The sequence below is a fragment of the Malania oleifera genome, chromosome 7 (genome assembly GCF_029873635.1).
Source record: "Malania oleifera isolate guangnan ecotype guangnan chromosome 7, ASM2987363v1, whole genome shotgun sequence".
NCBI classification, from domain to species: Eukaryota; Viridiplantae; Streptophyta; class Magnoliopsida; order Santalales; family Ximeniaceae; genus Malania; species Malania oleifera.
In genome coordinates this window covers 63,570,156-63,591,495 of record NC_080423.1, presented here as the reverse complement: position 1 = coordinate 63,591,495, position 21,340 = coordinate 63,570,156, and the positions used below count along the sequence as shown (strand labels likewise).

The 21,340-nt window shown below is 35.3% G+C and overlaps 1 protein-coding gene across 2 annotated transcripts in view; it reads right to left on the bottom strand.

Annotated features, from left to right (window-relative positions):
* Nucleotides 1-18,959, bottom strand: part of LOC131160056 (protein ALTERED PHOSPHATE STARVATION RESPONSE 1) — a 37,691-nt gene extending 18,732 nt beyond the window's left edge. Inside the window, exons 1-5 of one of the 2 annotated variants that reach the window (XM_058115368.1) lie at nucleotides 18,477-18,838; nucleotides 16,866-17,604; nucleotides 14,816-15,000; nucleotides 5,500-5,723; nucleotides 4,215-4,545 (exon numbers count right to left, since the gene is read on the bottom strand). In XM_058115368.1, coding sequence (XP_057971351.1) covers nucleotides 4,215-4,545; nucleotides 5,500-5,723; nucleotides 14,816-15,000; nucleotides 16,866-17,580 — 1,455 coding nt within the window. In that variant the 5' untranslated portion in view covers nucleotides 17,581-17,604; nucleotides 18,477-18,838. Of the gene's footprint in view, nucleotides 1-4,214; nucleotides 4,546-5,499; nucleotides 5,724-14,815; nucleotides 15,001-16,865 lie in introns of both variants that reach the window. The other variant, XM_058115367.1, reaches the window with a different exon arrangement.
* Between the last annotated feature and the right edge of the window lie 2,381 nt (nucleotides 18,960-21,340).

Below are 21,340 nucleotides of genomic sequence, written 5' to 3'. Positions count from 1 at the left end.
TTTTTTTACAAATTTAGAGTAATTTAACACCTAATCATTATAGCCTAGTAATTAAATAAATTAAAGTACTTATTAGCTTAATATAGTTTAAATTATTTCATTTATTTGACGAATTTAATTTCCATAATTTATTAGTAATTTTGTACATTATCATTAAATTTTGTAATTTTAATTTAATATTTTAATGTTTATCTTATTTATTAATATTATATTGATAATAAAACATCTCAAATAATTTTATTTTAAAATTGTTGACTAATTTAACACCTAATTTTTGATTCATTGTTACCTTGTAGGAAAGTAAAATTATCTACAAAAATGTCTGAAGGAAGAAAACAAGATCCAGCATAGAAACATGGGTACCCGATGCCCAATGTAAAGAATGGATTTATTTGCAAATATTGCGAAATACAAATGAAGAGTGGTGGTGCGACAAGATTAAAAATGCACTTAGCAAATTACGACCTACAGCATAATATAAAATTTTGCGACAAAGTACCTCCAAAAGTTAAGCAGGAAATGAGAATTGTTTTAGAAAGAAAAACAACAGCTAAGGCCCAAAAAAATAGAAAGAATGGATCAAATAAAAAATGAATTGCGTGGGAACTTGATGCAACCACAACAAATTGATGAAGTTGATGATGTTGACGATATTGCGTATCTGCCTGACATTTCTTCCTATGAAAGGTCTGCATATCGTCAAGCATTCTATGCTTCAAAACAGACGGAATGGGAAAGAGACCAATCTTGTAGGTTTGCAGGTAGCCAACAAGGCAGTTCAGGGGCTAGTAGTAGTGGAGGGCAACCTCCGATGAGGCGATGTCAAAGTGTGAGAGAGCCAAAAATAGAGCCATATATTTCAAAGCCTTCTCGATATTACAAGTTAGGCGCAACAAAACAAAAAAACTTGAAAAAATTATTCAAATGAGGTAAATAAAAGAAGAAATGAATAGGTTGATTTCAAAGTTTTTTATATATGATAATATTCCACCTGAGTAGGCAAAATCACCTCATTTTAAAAACATGGTATGGGGTTGCCAATCAGCTGGAACAGAAGTCGATCCACCAACACCCTATGAAATCAGAACAAAATACCTTCATTTAGAGGAAAAAGAAATGGAAGGCCACGTAGAAGAAGTGAAGAAAAAGTGGACCACACATGGCTGCACTGTAATGTGTGATGGATGGACAAGCCTTACAAAATTATCCATCATAAATTTCATGGTTTACTCGAAAGGAAGCACAATTTTTCTAAAGTCGGTAGATGCTTCTAACAAAATAAAAGACCATGAATACATATATTCCCTATTAAAACATGTTGTGCAAGAGGTAGGAAAGCAACATGTTGTCCAAGTGGTGACCGATAATGGTAGTGACTAAAAGAAAGCGGGTCTACAATTAATGAAAAAATTCAACTTGTATTGGACTCCTTGCGCCGCCCATTGTATTGATCTCATTTTTGAAAAGATCGGAAAAAGAGAGGCAATAAGCATGGTGATCTTGCAGGGGAGACAGATCACTAATTTTATATATAATCATGGATGGTTGTTTGCTAAAATGAGGGAGCACTGTCAAGGGGATATTGTGCGTCCAAGGGCCACACAATTTGCTACAAATTACATTGCACTTGATAGCATACAAAAAAAAAAAGTAAGTTTAAAATCTCTATTTACATTTGATGAATGGGCTGAGCATGCTCTTAATCGAACAAAAATGGGTAGAGAAATTGAAAATACAACCATCAATTTTGGGATAGAGTAGCAAAAGTTTGTAACATTTATGAGCCTATATATCGAGTATTGCTTATAGTTGATAGTGAAGTGTGGCCAACATTAGGACTTGTGTTTGAAGCAATAAGGGCGATGAAAGAGGCCATTGAAGTAGGTACAAGAAGTGCATGATGGGTTCTCAAAGTAATCAATGACCGATGGGAAAGAACCCTTGAACATCCTCTTCATGCAGCAAGTATAAAATATTTATAAATTTCAAGAAATTCATATATCAAAATACTTATTACATATTTATATTTTACTTTATTTGATTGACAGCTTACTTCTTAAATCCAAAATTTCAATACAAAGAAGGTGTTGGGGAAGATCCTTATTTTCTTGATGCAGTTCACAAAGTTTTTAACACCCTTGAGCCACATTCCTTGGGCCTGGATCAAATTGGAAATGAGGTATATTTTTAAAATAAAATTTAAATAAAATAAGTCTTAATCCATGTTTAATTATACAATAACAATTTTTTTTTTAGATTATTCTATTTAGAGATGCTAAAAGAAGCTTTGGAGAAGCAGCTGCTGGCAACCATGGCACCTGGTAAGTATTTATATATAAATGTACAATACAAAGTTACAAACTTCAAGTACAATCTACTAAGTACTAACTTGTGTTCTTAAAACATCTTGCACAGCTGATTGGTGGATGATATATGGATCAAGTGCTCCAATCCTAAGAAAGCTAGCATTGCGCATTTTGTCACAAACCGCATCTTCATCAGCTTGTGAACGAAATTGGAGCACATTTGCACTCATTCACACAAAGCAAAGAAATAAACTAGCCTACACCAGACTTCAGCAACTTGTTTTTTGTTATTACAACATGAAACTTCAAATAAGAGATATGGAGGCCGAAATGGACAAAGTCGCTGAACAAGATCCCCTGGACCTTCTTGACATATCAGTTGAATTGGGTGATGAGGATGAGTATCCACTTTTTCAATGGATTAGGTCATCCCATCTTGATGAACGAGACGGAAGTCCCCATCCACAAATGGCCAAGCATGCACGAGATGACTTTGACATTGATGTTAATCAGGTAATGGTAGAAGAAGTAATATCTAGTAGTGATGATTCACAAATGAATTTTGGGTCTAGATATGAAACTTCATCCACTATGCCCTCTGGTGGTGATGATGATAACGACGATGATGATGCTGGTGATGACGGATCTAACCTCGGTGGTAGCAGTGGGCAAGGTGGTGATGGTGGGGACTATGGAGGAAATGAAGGATGGCAAGATTAAAGACCAGAAGTGGAATATACGCGTCCTCCCCAACTAGAAGATGAGGGTCCACAAAGAGAAACACGTCTAGTTGATAGGCAGTACAGTCGTGGAAAGGGAAAAGGGAAGATGCAGCAAATAGAAGAGGATAACTTTTCCCTTAGTATGGAATCTATGAGTATAGGAACAGAGCATGACTCTAATAGTTATGGTGGTTATGAATCTACACAGAACAGCTCCTCACAATCTACATATGGCCAACCGTTTTCATATACAAATGAGCAAACACAACAATATGGAAATTGGCAACCACATGCCTATGGGTATGGACAAACAGGCCAAGAATATGGGTATGAGTATGACCAGTATGCAAATGCATAACTATCCTATGGACATACACAACAAGTAGAACCTACAAGAAGAAATCCTAGTACATGAAGATCTTCTGGCCAAGTAGAAACTGCCATGAACCAGATGACTACGGATGAGTATGAACAACACATGTACACCTATACTCAATATTTTGGAAATTATATGACATTGAGTGATTATTGTAAACAATATATGTCATCTTGAAATCCTAATGATAGGGATAAGAGAGATGACTTTGAGCTACCAAGAAAGTCTATGTAGTATTAGATCATTAAATGTATAATTTCTATTGAAAATGTAGTTGTTTAAATGATAATTTGTTGCCTTAAATCTTAAAGGAATAACTTCAAAACTTTATAATCATTTGAATGTTCTTCAATTCATAGTTTCTTTCGCGATATGCAGCTACACACAAAAAACTCGTCATATATGCATTTTTTTAATGTATTTTGATATCATATTAAGCATAATCATCTATTCTAATATTTCCTAAAGTTTTATATTGTAAATTTTCATCATTTACTATAAATTTCCGTAATTTCTTTAAATCGAAATTGAAATTTCAATTTCCGTAAATTGAGACCATCGAAATTTCCATCGAAATCAAAATTTAAGTCTTGCTCATACCTAACATTCAAGTTGCATTTTGACCATAGGCATAACATCTGAGCCCCAAGTTTAAGTCCTAACAATGGTTGAAACGTACTGAAAAAAGCAACCACTATACAAGGTAAACCATGTGCATAGGTATGAAATTGATTCATCATATTCATCACAACTCAGACTTCAACCTTGGTAAATTTAAGCAATATATGACTGGATGGTAGAAGCACGTACCTTATGAGGTAATCTGTCAAGGGCAACCTGCCACTCCTCACAGAGGGTACAAACTGCAGATGAACAACAATTCCGTTGATGATCATCCGCAAGGCATTTAGTTAGTTGCGCCCACCTGCAGAGGGCATTGATATACTGTTGCTGAGATTTTATGAGCTTGCAAAAGCTGTTGTGCCAGAAGGAGACCTCAGTTTCAAGCTGAGCAGTAGCCTGCCGATGGTATTCAGTAGTTGGGTCCATATTCTGATGATTGCTGAGATTATTCAATTGCAGGGAAATATGATTTTGAACGTGATGACACTCATACATTCTTCTCCACATGTGCATCATCCTGTAAAAAAAATATCAGAAAACTATACATAAAAAAAACAAAAACAAAAACAAACAAACAAGAAATTGCCCCTATTAATGATCTAAATAAAAACTTAGATTCAGAAATCACCACGTGCCAACTATAAAATAAACACTTCAGGTGGCCATCAACCTGCTTTCTCCATATTCACTGCATCCAGATTTCCAACTCTTTCTTGAAAATTGAAATCAAGTCACTTTTACCATTTCCAAAACCGCATTAACACTCCGATTATTTTAGCATTATTGAGGAAACAATAGAATGATACAGTTGAACAAAAAAAGTGTGACATTTATGATAGTCAAAGTATGTTAGCATTGCCAACCATGTGCATGTGCTTTGCAAGAGCTCTTGGCCCTGCTTTTGATTGACTATCGCCTGCTCATATATTGTAGGTGGGGTTGTACTCGGTTGGTTGTCGTGACGTGTAGGATTGCATATAAGGACCCCCAACATGTGCTATATCACATGCAAAGATAACAAGATGTTTCAATTTTTTCTATTTTGTGGAATGTGAAGTGTGAAAATATTTTTTTTTTTTTTGGGTGCCCCCGCCCCACCGCCGGGGGGGAGGGGGGGTGGCGCAGGAATTGGTAGGCAAAAGTAACTACACAGATTAATCACTTGACTTAATAGTGATCATTACATAAAGAGGAAAGTTTCACAATCTTTGCAAAATGTGGAAAAGTATGCACATGGAAACACCATTACTGCTTTCTCTTTGTTAATAGTAGAGATTGAAACAGTGCATAATATTATTATAATTGTATAATATGATTAACAACTAACCTGTTTTCTATGTGGTCTCCCACAAAAAAGAAATAAACAAAGTGCTTGTCTTACATAAACATCTGCAAAGTCTACCTTATTGTAGAAAGAAACCAAGAGTTAAAAAAAAATATCAGTATAGATATCAAAGTCCACAACTTTTACCCAGATGTTATTGCAATCAGCTGAGGATACAGCTCGTCATCCATGAGCTTTAATATAGATGAAGAGGTCTGACTGATTGATTGTTGCAGGGAAATTATGTCAGACTGCAAACTCTCAACACTGGATCGAGTTTTCTCAGTCTTTGTCCAGTCATAATTTTCATCTTCTTGTTTTTGCAGTAAGAATGATTTCTTGTCATACTCTGACTTGGCATTCTCTTCCTCCTACACAACATAATAACAACATCCAATAGGAAACAAGGATAAATTCACCAACAAGGACATATGAAGAAAGAAGCATATTTGAGCAATTCATTATTAAACAGTGTCCCCACTCCACGCAACATGCAGGAATGTTGCCTCTGGGCCAGCATTTTTCTGAGACATCTTGGGCAGGGAAAAAAAAAGAAATACACAAATCCTCAAAGATAGCCAGGTTTTAGACTGTCAGGTAATTGAGGATATTCTATATTATGAATGTACCATGATTTTATCACAGTGGTAAAAACAAACCGTATGGCATTTGTAAGCAAGAGTCATCCCATGGAACTGCTGAAATTCATCATTTTTTCATTTACTTTTGTTTTACTCAACAGTTCAATAAATATCAAAAAATGCAGTAGAGAACATCAGGGATTACTCATGATTGAGGATTTGGACTGGAGTCCATGTCTTGGTTAAATAGGCCCTTTTGAGGAGGTTAGGTCAATAGTGTTTAGTCTTGAGAGGGATAAAACTCCAGGGCCTGATAGGTTTGATACAGCTTTTTTTTTTTTCAGGATTATTGGGATGTACAAGGGGGATTTAATGATGATTTTGTTAAGAGTTTCATGGTAATGGTAAATTGGGGAAAGACTGAATTCTGCCTTCATTTCACAAGTGCCTAAGAAGAATAAGTCACTTAAGGTTACGGACTTTTGAACTAAGAAGAATAAGTCAATTAAGGTTACAGACTTTTGGCCTATTGGTTTAGCATCTAGCATGTATAAGATCATAGCTAAGGTACTTGCTAATAGGTTTTGTTATGTCCTTAGTGATACTATTTCTCCTGCTGACCTGCTCAAAGTGGTTTTGTGGGAGGGAGGGCATATTGTGGATAGTGGATACTATCTTAGTAGCAACTGAGGTAGTGGAGGATGTTATAGAAAGAAGAGTGGCATTGTGTGTTAATTAGACTTTGAGACAGTGTATGATAGAGTGAGTTGAAAATTCTTGGATAGGGTGCTTAGGAGGAAAGGCTTTAGAGTTGGTGGACGAGCTGGATTAGGGGGTGTCTGTCTAATGCTTATTTTTCAGCAATTATTAACTGGCAGCCTAAAGATCGGTTTACTTCTTCTAGGGGAGTTGGGCAAGGGGATCCATTATCTTGTGTTGGATGTGTTCAGTAAAATGATAGATAGGGTGGTAGATAGAGGGGTTGTGAGAGGTATTGAAGTGGATCAAAAGGAGGTTGTAGTGTCATATTTGCAGTTTGCAGATGGCACCATTATCTTCCTCTGCTCAATTGTAGTCTTTCTTCTAGTCATAACAATGTGATTTCCTCTCTCTTAATTTTGAAAGGGATTCCTTTTCTTGGGATCTTCACTTCAAAAGGATTTGAATGATAGAGAAGTGGAGATGGAGCTCTCTTCTTTACTCAGTTTACTAGAAGGTGTTGCCATATCTACAATAGGAGAGATGGAAGATTTTGTCTTTGGATTTTTGGGAAGAATTAATCTTGTAATCGTTCTTTTCTCATCTTACTTAGATTGATGTGATTTTCCTCTCTATCAAGGTATTTGGGAGGCTAAAGTTCTTTCTAGGATAAAGGCCTTTGTTTGGCTGGTGGCCTTTAATAGACTTAACACCAGCCATATTTAGAATTGGAGGCCTTCAAAGATGTGTTACCTGATATGTATCTCATGTGTGGATGTAGTTCAGAGGATGTGTCTCACTTGTTTATTCATTGTTCTTTTTCTTCGAACAGGTGGAATACACTTTTTGGGTTGCAAGGTGAAATGTGGGTCTGTCCAAAATCAGCAGAAAATCTGTTGACTATTTCTTTTATTGGTTATGGGAAAGGTACAGATGTTATAAGGTTGTGGAGGTGTGCTCTTTATGCTTGTTGTGGGGAATTTAGCTGGAAAGAAATGCTAGAATTTTTCCTGGTAAGAGATTATCAGTGGGATCCCTTTGGGACAGGATTCAGTACTTGGCTTGTCTTTGGGCTTATAGTGCAGTCTGTTTCAAGGGTTGTAGTTTTCAAGAAGTCATCAGAGACTGGAGTCCTTTACTAAAATGATGCAGTTTTATTTACTTTATCTTTTGAATGAGGATTCCTATTCTCCTTTTTCATAACCATTTATTCTTCTGTTTTTGATAAAGTTTTTCTATCAAAAATAAAATAAGGGATTAGACAACAAAAATTGAGATATCCATTAAAGTTTTTAATGCAGGAGCTGCTGCAGTATAACCCGGTTAACATGAGAGTAGTTCACATCAACAGAACATCAATTTTTACAGTTTTCCAGAGATTATGAAATCCCTAAGGTGGAATGGCAAAATAAACATCAAATTCTAGGAGTCTATGCCAGGTGCAAGCATGCAAGCAGAATCAACAAAACATGTGGATACACCAGAATCCCACATCGCAGCCTAGTGGTGAGACCAGATCCATGACATGGGGAGAAGGGGACATCGCATATTTGAGGGGGGTGGGGTTTGTGGTACCCCCAATTCCCAATCTCACATGTTGTAGAGGGAAGATTAAGGGGCTTCTTAGCTTAGGTAAGCCTACTATCAAGTACTTGGCTTAATCATTATGAGCCAGTTAACCAAACCAAAAGTTTTTAGGCACTTGGTTAAACCCTTTGTGTTACAACATATCTATAAGTTTTAAAATGCAGGTAAAAGCTCAAAAAGATATTAGGGACACACAAAATGATAAAAAGAAATGTGAGCATGAATAAGAATATATTAGATTTGGAGAATTTATGCCCTTTTTTTTTTTTTTTTTTTTTTTACAAAATGATAACAAGAAATGTAAGCGTGAAAATAAGAATATATTAGAGTTGGAGAATTTATGCCAAATACATTATCAGCTTGGACATTCAAAGTGCAACAGTAAAGTGACTGGGGTTGTTGGGAACCACTTAAAGAAAAGTACTTTTCTAGAAAAAGTACTTACTTGAAAAAGCATTTATCTAAAAGTAGTCTGGGATTACTTATTATAAGTACTTTTTTTTTAAACAAAAACAATTTTTAGAAAATATTTATTTTCCAAAAAAAAAGTAGTTCAAAAAAGTACTTTTTGAAATAAGTGCTCATTTAGGTATAAACCAAACACTACTTATTGAAACAAGTACTTATAAAAAGTACTCTTCTGAAAAGTACTTATAAAAAGTGCTCTTTAAGACATTCCAAACAGGGGCTGACGTGTGCCTCAGTTTCAAACTATGATGGGTATGATACTGTGTCTCAACTCTTGAATCTGGTCAGTACCCTATAAAAGAGGGACATATCAATATTACCTCACAACAAAAAGGTGCATCAGCCAACAATAGACAAGAAGAAAAAGTGGTAAGGGTAACAAGGTTCCAACCAAGACCCGTAGAGGACTAGAACTCTAATACCTTGTTAAAGTACCACTTGACTTCAAAAGCTTAAGCTGTTACTCCCCTGTTTGGTTTGTGGAATTAAGGCTGGAATGGGATCGAAATTCCCCCAATCAATGGAATGGTGACTCCTCCTCTTATAGGCAGAAATTGCAATTCTGTTCCTAACTCCTTGTTTTAGAGACAATTATAGAAAGGTGTCCATAGGCAACAAGACTACCACGCTTTGCAAGGGTAAGGGAAGAGTCATCAAAGTGTATGCTTGCCCCTGTTTTATGCAAAGAGGTTGTTTCCTTGGACTCAAACCCAAGATCAACTGGTCACAAAGGAGCAACCTTACCATTAATCTAATGCCCACCCTCAAAAAGGCAGCTTGATACACAAAAGCTCCCGCGTATGCAGTTCGGGAAAGGGGCGAACCACGATGGGTCTATAGTATGCAATCTTACCCTGCATTTTCGCAAGAGGCTATTTCCACAACCTGAACTTGTGATCTCCAAGTCACATGATAACAACTCTACTGTAGCACCAAGGCTCCCCTTCTTCAAAGACAATTATAATGAATATTAAATAATAAACTCTCAAAATACAAGTTGACTGTCTCTTAATCGTACAACTGCTGATAATAATAATAATAATCATCATCGCCATCATTATTATAATTCTAATTTTCTAATTCTAATTATTATAAATATTACAAGAAGAAAAATTAATTATTATTATAATAAGAATAATAAAAACATTATAAAAACAGTAATAGCGACAAAAGAAATAAGAATAATAACATTTATTAAAATACTAATTATCATAAAAACAATAAAAAATAATAATCAAACAAAAACAACAAATAGTAATATACTAATTATTACTAACATAATAAAAAAGTAATAAAAACTAATAACAACAAAGTAATAAAAATAATAATTTCAATGACAATAATATTTATTATTATAAAAATAATAATAACAAAAAGAATGGCAATAATAATTTAACAAATATTAAAAAAATAAAAATAAATAATAATAACATCAATAAGAAAAATGATAAAAACAATAACAATAAAAACAATTATAAAAGTAATAATAAAAATAATAGCAACAGGAACAACAACAAAAATAATTAATAATAGTTTATTATTGTTATTGTTGTTGTCATTGTTGTTGTTACATTTAAGGAAATAAAAAGAAAATCCAAACCATAACACTATTTTTTATTATTATTTTTAAAAATATAGAAAATAATATTATGATCTAAAAAATGTAAAAAGAAAAAAGAAAAATTCAATGAAAATAATGTTGAATGAAGCCATATATTTGAAAAATTACAAAATTAAGGGGCTATATGGAATCACTATGAAAAATTATGAAAAAGAAAACTAAAAACTAGAAACAAAAACTAAAAACTGAAAAATCAGCAACTTGTTTGGTTAATATTTCTAGAGCTAAAACAAATTAAAATTTTAAATAAACAAATGCTCATTTTTGTCCTTGAATCAAATAACAATTACAAAACATGATTAAAATAATAAAAGTACATAGTAATATAAATTTAAAATACTATAACAAAAATAAAAACTATAAGAATTATTTTACTTAATTATTATATTTCAAAGTTCACTTCAAAAGAAAAATCTTCTGTATATGATAATTGAAATACTATTAAAAAAAATGTGCAAATGGTTATTATTATTTTTAACTTTTTAAAAATTTTATGGGCAGTTAGTAGTATTTTGATTATATATTAACTTCAAATGATCATTTTATTTTTATTTTAATTAAAAAGTATAGATATAATGAATGATTTAATCCAAAAAATTTAATTTTGGATACTAAAATACTCTAACAACAAATTGCAAAAACAATTGAAAAACATAAATCTGGCTTTCAATTTTTTTGCAAATAGCTAAAAACTGTCAAATAGAAACAGAAAACCCACAAACAAATTTTCATAACAAGTTTTTTCACTGTACAGAAACAAAAACAGAAAATCGAAAACAAAAACGATACGGAACAGACCCTAAATAATTGTGTATTAGGGGTATCTACAAACTAATGTCACATTTTTCATTCCATTATAGCCATCATTTGAAGAATACCAAACGTTAGAAAGAAATCAAAATCTTGATTCCCGCAGTCATTCCATGTTACTAACCAAACGCAGTAATTGCAATTCAAAAACAATTTCATTCCTGCCTTAATTCCACCCCTCCCTCAGTTCCTTTCCTGCTTTAATTCCATTCTGCAAACCAAATGGAAGCTTAGGGAATGGGTTAACAATGTATGTTGTTCTAACACACCACTCATGGAAGGCAAACAAAAATATAACTAAAAATAGACATGGGCAGTTAGTTCTGAACCATGAAATTCCAAAAAATCAAAGCTCTAAAACTGTGTTAGGCTACTGCCTGGCCCCAAAAACCCGGCTGTTAGGGAATAAGAAGCTGAAAAAATATGTCGGGCTAGCATATTTGAGGGAAAAGATGAGCAAAGGCTGGTACACTAGATTCACATGGCTGAGCCCAAAGATTGTGTAACTCAATATACTGAATGAGTATACTGGATGCTTGGACACTTCGGAAACATCACCAAAGAGGCAGCCCATTTAATGATGCCCACAATTTAATAGGTGGAACTCAAAACTAAAAGGACAGTCGTTAGATTTGTGTTACTGTATTCCAATAATATAATTGATAATCTTTCTATTTCAAGACCATTATAACACGTAAGTTTATACCTAATATTCTTATTATATACTCAAAACAGAAAATACACTCCTCACACTTAAAAACAAAATGAATTGTCAAGATAAAAGTAAAAAAAGTTACCAGGAAACTACAAATACTTCCCTGACTGTTTTCCTTATATCCAAAATATTCGCATTTAACATTTCTAAAATAAACACTCACCAATTCTAAGTTAGATGATTCTGTTCTCACCTATCCTCTACTTTGTTGACCAATGGTATTGAAATTTGAAAATACATTTCATCAGAATTTGTTCTTTAAAGGTGTAGCCCAACTTTTAAAAGCAACTCAAAAGGACAGTTTAGCTCCAAGTTTTAAGAAAAAATCAGTTTGTTTTGAAAATTCAGAAGCTGCTTCTCACCTGTTCCTTTGTTGCTCCTTTTCTTGGAGGGTGTGGAGTAATCCTTTTGGCTTATTTGGGGAGCGGTGGGGGTGTCCAGAGTCAGTGGAGGATTTGTTGTCAATCTCCTTTTCAGGTTTTGGAAGGGGTAAAGATGGTTTGGCACCATGGAGGTGTGCAACTTCTGCAGCTTTGTGGGGGATTTAGTTGGAGCAGAATGCTTGAATTTTCACAGGGAACAGGATGTCTTACATTATGCCTTGGGATGGGACTCAGTCTATGGCCTCCTTCTGGGCTTTTGCAGCAGAATGTTTAAAAAGTTTTTCTTTTTTCTGATTTACAGTGTGATTAACTAGCTGAGCTGTTTTCATTTTTTATTTTTTTTATTTTTTTTTTGTTATTGTATCTTTTAAAGAGGATTTTTTATGCTCCTTGTTGTACTTCTTCTTATTAATAAAATCTCTTCATTTTATCCCCAAAAAAAAAAGGTTTAGTAGCAACGAAGAATAATGATTTAGTGCAAATTATCCCTTCCAACAGCCACATTGTTGAGATCTCACTATCTGTCAGAGCATTTGACTACCAATCAAAAGGAGGGACGAAGCAAGCAATTGAATCATCCAAGTTCAAGAAAAGATGTCATTCAAAAACAACTACGAGGTATTCTAAATTATTTTTAAAAACTGAAAAAGGTAAGTTAAATTTCAAAACTTTATTTGGAAAAAGAAAATATATTCCTAATAAAATTTATATTTATCAACTGTTTTGATGACACCAATTGTTTTCGTTTTCTTTCAATTGTTTTAACTCTTGCATTTTCAGGCATCAGGCTAAAGATTATAGCAATCAATGTACACGGCCAAAGCAGTGTCTTGAAGGCACATTTCTCATGGAAAGGCGTATTTCCTATATGAACCCATCTTCCCACTTTGATTCGCAAAATTTCTTCTAAATAAATTTTTGTTTATACAGGGGATTATTTCACACAGTTTCCTCTGCCACAAGCCAGGGGTTTCTTTTCCTTGAAACCTTTTAAGTGGTATGTATCTGCTCGGTTTAATTACATTACATATAAAAGCACTGATAGTGCTTCAAGTACAAGATAGGTATTCCCAATGAAGTGTGTTAGGTTCATGCAAGTGCTTTTCATTCTAAACATGTCCACACATTCAGTACACGTTAGTCATATAAGCTATAAATGCTTGTCATTTGAACCATTCACATTCAGCAGCATCAACTATCTTCAAGAGGTGGCAAATTCATGCATTTTCCTAGTAAGAACCAAAACCAAACAGCGATGTCTTTCTAAGAGAAGCAGGGTGATTGAATACTCCAAATCCATGATTGATTAGTTCAAGATCCAACTCTAGTCCCCATTATTTTCTAAACTTTGCATTAACAAAATAAGTGTCCATTTATATCAATGTTTTAAAAGGTGAAGACATAAGACGAGGCATTTTACCCTCCGCAAGGTGAGGCATAATCCTTTAAGACGTTGAGGCGTAACCATTTTGGGACTGTATTTTTTAAAATAATTAATAAATAAAATATATAGTAAAAAAATGAGAACAATTTTAGAATAATGGAGAAAAAAAAATAAAAAACATAATTTTTAAATATCATATAGACCAATTTTAGCTAACAAACACAAACAATAGATGTTAGAAAGTAAGCTTGAGCCATAACATTACAAAAAGAAGAGAAAATTGAAAACTGAAACAAACCAAAAGCCAACTGCAGCTACCTTCAGTTTTAGAGACAGTGGCAGAGAGTCTCTTGGGAATCTGCTGCGAACAACACTGGAGACAGTGAGTGTTGAATACTCGAATTAGTTCAAGCAAAGACCTCAGATTGAGAAGAAATCTCAAAGCAGAGAGGTTTAGGGGGTTGCGAAGAGAGACGAGAGGCTGTAGAGGGTCGCTGGAGAGAGACGAGAGGTTCAAATGGGTCGTTTGAGAGAGATGAGACATCAAAAAGGGTCGTCGGAGGCAAAGCAAAAATTGGAAGGGATCGTTGACTCATCGGAGAGAGACGAGAGCTGGAGGAATCTTCGAAGCCAGACGCAAGCTTCGAAAGAGACAAGAGCTCCGAAGGGGTCATTGAACAGAGACGATGTGTCAGGAGTCGTCGGAGGTAGATCAGAGGTTGGAAGGGATCCTCGACTCGTCGGAGAGAGACGAGAAACTTGGAGGAGTCGTTGGAAGCAATCAGAGAGAGAGAGAGAGAGAGAGGGAGCTGGAGGAATCATCGAAGAGATATAGAAGCTTGGAGGAAAGAAGCTTCGTCGAGAGAGGGGGGTTTTGACACTCCTATCAGGCTGCGCTTGTTCTTTTTTCTTTTTTTTTTTAAATCAGGTGCTCCCAAAAGGCGTACACCTTCCCAAATGAGGCATAGAAGGCACAATTTTTTGCCTGAGGCGTACGCATTTGAGGCTTTACACCTCTCCAGCTACGCCTAAAGGCATTTTATGCTCAAAATGCCTCAAGGCGCACCTTACGAACACCTTTTAAAACATTGACTTATATGATGGCATCATACACATGATGTTTGTATCATCCAATTATAAAATGTTCCGAAAAGAGAGATATTGTTAGTTTTCAAGCACTAAACCGGTAACTGCTAGTCAAAATGCTAAAATTACCTTCACTTCTTTGTAGAGCTTCTGTTCCTCAGCGTAGAGTTTTTCAAGCGTGACACAATGAGCTCCAGGCCTGCATGGTTCACTAGGGTCACCATGGTCTATGGCGTCTCTAGTGAATTGAAGTGACTTGGAAGACCAAGTCCATGACAATGCACTGAAGACTTTTGCCGAATTGCACCTCTTCCCTGTAAAAGACACAGTTACCAACACAGTTACCATGCATTCCTAGAGGAACATAATAACTAAGCAATCAAGCACACATGTGCACACACACGCATATGCAATGAGAGAGAGAGAGAGAGAGAGAGGACTTCAGACAAACAGAAAGAGAGAGAGGACTTTACAAAGCACAGTTCAGCTATCAAAAATGGCCTAGCAAAGCAAACTGGTACAAACTTGCACATGATGCAAATATTAGGAAAAATAAATAAAATTTAGACTACAAAACCAAGAAATCAAATACAGACATTGCAACAGTCCTTCAAATCACATTTTCCAGGTCATATGAAAAAAATTAACTGTAAATAAAATAAAAAGGGGACATATACTAATACTTCAGTAGTCAAGGACATGCCATCAGCTCTATTCATTTGTATATGGAAATCAAGATCAAGACAGACGGAGAAAACTGGAAAAGAAATTTCAGTCAAAACCTGCCACCCACGTCCCATTAATCAGGTTAAAGTAGAAACTCTGACAATGCAGGCAATGTGAGCTGCAGTTTATGGCTAAGGCTCATAGCCTCATAGTTATTAAACTTGTGATTCAACACACAGTCTCTCTGCATTGTTAAGTTGCTTCACTGCAACCTGGGAATTATGGGTTCCACTTCCACCATTCCCAATCCCGCCACATAAATAGCCTTAGGAAATGCTGGAGTAAGGCTGTTCATGCAGGGTAAGGCTGTATGCATCACACCAACCCCCCAAAAAGCCCAGACTGACAGGAGGTTTGTGCACTGGGCTGCCACTTCTATAAGCGAAATAATACATGAATACTACATTTAAGTTTAGTCAATTATTCATGCAGCTAATTCTCTAATCAAAACCAAATATAATAAGCCAGAAAATATAGGCTAAGGATGAAATTCAAGCTATCAATGTTCAGTATAGGGGAGAAGAACTTTAATGTTAGATGAAAGATTGACATCCATGGGTAAAATTCATTTGGTCATGCATTAAGCTTGAATATCCATATGTACAAGTTTGACACTGATAGTAAAATACACTTGACTAAGAACAGCCCTTTAAAAATGCTGATGAAGACCCTTTGAATAAAAAGGCTCAATTTTTCCACAATAATGGTGTTACAGGACAAGGTAACAAAGATGAAAGCAGTAGATCTTTAAGAATCCATAGAACACTAGACTTCAGCTCAATGTTCAAACCATTATCCCTTGAACAGATGACGATGACAACCATTGGAGACAATAAGAAATATGTGATTGATATGATAGCAGACTTTTGGGATTGTTTTGTAATTTTGATTTGCTTGGGAATCAAGGATAAGTACTAGGGTCTTGATTTAGGTTGATTTCCCTTTTTTGTTTTTTTTTGGTGGTTTTCAATTTAAATCTGTAAAAGCACTCCTATTATAGTTTTGAATAGTGTCAAAGTATCAGTCCTCTCCAGGTCATGCAACAGATAATTTCCCAATGCTTACAAAGATTCTACTGTACCTCACATCATATTCACAAAAAAAATCATATGACAACTTGAATCCTGAATAACCTGATTCAGCAATAGTCCACATCAATTAAACACTAAATTCATTTCCAAATTCAGAATCTAAAGTAAGCCAGCAAAACTGCGAGGGGCGCAAGAACAGAAGGTACCAAGGCTTCTTCCAAGAAAGCATTGTCCACATATGACATACCTACAAGTAAACATCAAGATAGGTAGACAAAAGCAATTCAATGTTGTAGTTGATGAGGCAAAGCTTCACATTTCCAGATTTACACCACCAAACCTATGTATGTACTGAAAAATGCAAGCAACAAAACACTGTATCAAGCATGATAAATGGCTTTATATAGATAATAGGGCATTACTCTTGTTTTCTTTGAGACTTCGATGAAGAAATGCATCACCTCCGGTGATGTCCATAAGAACCGCAATTTCCTTTCCCCCATCTGAAGCTTTCAGGAAATAATCATCTAACTCCTTAATAATACCTGCCAGTGTTTTCCTGGTCCCCCAAACTACCATAGTCATATCAGCAGTGTCTTTAGTATGCCAACTAACCATGGATGAATTATCATCAACCAATTCTACAGCCGATGCCTTCTCAGGATGCGAATTTACAACATAATCAGCACAAACTTCCTCTTCTTGATCTTCTTCCTCAAATTCTGTTTTAGTTTCTGCCCAATTCTCCTCCTCAACCTGCACAACTTCACTCTTCTTTTGCTGAGGTGGTGAACCAAATGGATCCCAGAAATCCCAAGATGTGTTTGGAGCTGGTGGTGGTGGTGGAGTGCAACTCTTGTCGTCATCAATCTCGATGATCTCTTCTTGGGCAGCTTCTGCCTTTTTATTATGCTCGAAATTTCTTAAATCAGGACTAAAAGGGGGTGGAGGAGGGGGGGAAGGAGGTAAGGAAGGTGGAGGCGAGGGAGGCAATGCGAGGTTGACGGGGGAATTTTCGAGCTCCAGGAACTCTGATTCAGTGAATTGTCGTAGGGTTACTCCAGTATTCTTCAGCGCTCTCAAATATGCCAACTGAGCATCCGCAAATTCTCCTCTAAACCTTACCAGTTGTTTCATTAGCCTCTTTCTCTCTCTGCAAATCTGCACCCTCTCTTCCTTATCAATCCGTGACATAACACAACCCATTTCTTCAATAGGGTGGCACCAAATGAAAAATAAGACTATCTACTTTATATTGCGCACAGAAAGCAGAGAACAATCCAAATGCAGGTCGAATTATATTATTAAAGATTGGTAGTAACCAAAAGCAAAATTTAATTCGCACAATCTCAAACACAAATGAACATTCCTGCATGTGTTCCGCTCAAATAATCGTCATACCCACTAAAAAAATCTACTGTTCCTACTCTTTCACAGACCTAGACCAAACTGAGTTTCAAATCTCAAAGCTCCCAAACCTACAAAGTAACTAAAGTTTCAATTGGGGTTTGCTGTTTCACTGATTGACATCTAAAATGGCAGTGATAACCAAAGGATCAAGCTCTCCAAACCCTAAATCCATTTCTCTCAAACCACATGCATCACCATTTCTTGTGATTCAAGGTATCAGCACAGCCCAAAAAAGCTTTTACAAAATGAGTCTCCTGTCCACGATTGTCCTGAATTTATTAAGCTACAATGACCATCATGACCAAAGAACAAAACCCCAAATCCCCAAACCCTAAATCTACCTTTTCAGAGGAAGTGCGCTGCCACTTCCTCTGAACAAAACAGTTACAATTTAGCCCAAAAAGAAAACACCAAATGGGTCTAGGAGGAGAGCAGTTTCAGTTATTTGTTGAAATTTTTAGTTCTTCAAAAACAGAAGAAAGACAGAAAAACAATGGTTCTGACATGGAAACTGTGGAGTACAGAGATCACTGGATAAGCTGCAAACGCCATATTGTTCCCCTACAACGACAAGAGACATTTGAAAACGTCAAGACAAACAATGCAGAGAGAGAGAGAGAGACCCTTCACAGAAGTTCCAAGAGAAAAAGCACACTCGAGTGTGTTCTCTGCCCATGCTCTACGGAGGGGGACATCGGCCACAGAGAGAGTGAGAGGGGGGAAGGGATGAGCTCGAGACCCAAGGATACATGAAGCATCCAAAGCAAAAGAGGAAGCGCATGTTAGCGAAAACCGAATTTTATATAGCAGTAAGCAAGAGGGTTCAGATGATCATCATCATCATCAGCCTCATCGACCCATGCTCTGCCATTCCACCATTAAAAAGCTTTCAACAGTGTACAGTTCTTGGCATGGCAGGACCCGTCATGGATGCAGCTGCTTAAATGCGCGTGTCAGAGTAAATAATGGTACACTGATGCGCATGTTAGCATCGCCATAGGGATTGATTAAAACTGGTTCTTCCAAGTTTTCAAAATTTTGCATTTTTTAAATCCTTTCCGACCATTCTGTCACCACAGCCTTCTCTTTTTGTCAAACACATGTTTGGAATTGGGTGCGCTTGCATTCAAAGTTATATAGGATTATATTTAAATTTATTTTTAATTTACTTAAATTTAAATTTAAAATTTGTGTAACCTTATTGCAACATGAACTCCACATTTTATAATTTATATTTAAATGAATTTTAATAAAATATTATATAAAAAGGACGTCTAAGATTATATTTAAATTTATTTTTAATTTTCTTAAATTTAAATTTAAAATTTATACTTTTAAATATAGTGTAACCTTATTGCAACATGAACTCCACATTTTATAATTTAAATTTAAATAAATTTTAATAAAATATTATATAAAAAGGACATTCCGGATCATAAGGCTCTTTGCTTCACGAGAGTAAAGGGAGGATCATCACAATGTACGCAGTCTTACCCCTATCTTTATGTAGAGAGATTGTTTTCTTGGACTCAAACTCATGATCAATCGGTCATAAAGAAGTAATCTTATCATTAATCTAAGATCTGCCTTATTAATAATATATCATACAAAATTACCAATATTATTTGATAGCTTGAATTTTAGGTTTTACATTTGTATTTATGTGAAATTAAAGAAACTCAATATAATATTATACTAATATTGATGTCCAGCTTTATGGGTTCAACGGTTCAATACCGAACTTAAGAAAAATAGTAAAGAAAAGAGGTAAGTCGACCACCTTTAGGAGGTCCAATTGACTATACCAACATTCTACCTATTTTATTTTTATTAACTAACTAGCATTCTATTGGCACCAGTTCAAATAAAAATTATCATAATTATATGTGTGTATGACTCCTAAAAATATATTTTTTTTTAAATGAAAATAAAAAAGTGAGAAATAAGGTGTTAGTTTTGGTGTATTCCCAAAAGGGGATGAATTAGGTATTTAAAATTTCTCCCCTAAGTTCAACTAATCTAGCAACAGTATTACTTAACCTAGGGTCTGTTTATGCAATTATAAACTAAATCATTCACAATAGTAAAATACAAACATTCATGTGCTAGAATTTAAAATACAGAAATTAAAAGCACGCACAAGAAATGTTATCGAGGTTTGGCCAAAGTGTCTATGTCCCCACCTCAGCTCGTAAGCCCGAAGATTATCACTATTGCTCACTTAACGGGTGGACCGGCACCGATTACAACCAGGTCAATTAGTGAAGCCAACCTCAACCTACACCTTATTAGGATGGTGCACCTAACTTTCCTAACCGGGTCTAAGTCTATCAGGGATTATGCCAAAAGACTAATCTCCCTCTTCAAGCCCACGCCTGGAATACAACAAATGTATATAGATTTGTGTACACAAAAATATGTTTCTCAAACAAGCAGATATGTACCACAGTATAGCTTAAATAATAATGCAAGCACGAATGATAGTAAATATGCTCAGTGCTTAATAATGTGTGCTAAACACTCAATTTAGTGTAAATAAGCAATCGAGATCAAGAGTGTATTTCTAAGCAGACTTTGAAACACAATATGAAATATCACAATATCAGTTTAGGGTTTCAAAAGATGCTAGCAAGATGATTCAAAACAAACTCAACAATATGTTCTCAATATACTAAACACAAGAGATGTTTGAATGCAGACTTGAAAAATATTTTTGCACACAAAAATACGGGCTAAGGTATCTTGCAATATCAATGCAAGCACCCACAAGCCACTAAATTTTCCCACACAAGATTTATTAGATAAAATCAATGGGAGAACTTATGCTTAACTCTCAATATTAAAATCAATCAACAAGCACAATAAATGAGAGTATTAAGCAAAGTGGAATGAAGCACAAGCACTCTTAGCATGCTCACAACACTTGAATAATCAAAGAAATTAAAGTTTTTTAGTGTATGGGAGTAGTATAATCAAAAATAAGATTTGGAATTTTGAGAGAATTTTTCTTTAATGCTCTAGCTAATCCCTTGGTACTTTTTGCAAATGAACTTGTATATATAGGCAAGGGCAATTTTATGACCGTTAAGGACATATGAGGCATTATTAAAAAGATTTTAAACAAGTTTAATATTTTAACCCAGTTTAACCATTTTTTTCTTGGTTAAAAATAAAACCAACCTGAAAGTTTCGGGTGCCTGAGCTCAAGTTCAGCCGACCGAATAGACACAACAAGAAAAGTTATTTTCATGGTTCGGGTGTCTGAATATTAGTTTGGCTTGCTGAATGAGGCGATTCCTCAAAAAGACCGCATTCCGGGTGCTTGGTCTGAAGTTCGGTTTGCTGAACTCAGAAGTTCGGTCACCCAAGGCTATTTTGAATGTGATGTTCGGGTTGCTGAGTTGGTGGGAAAGTTCCTGAAACAGGTTCGATCGACCGTGGACGATACGTGTATCTTAGTTCGGTTTGCCGAACTCAAGTCAACATG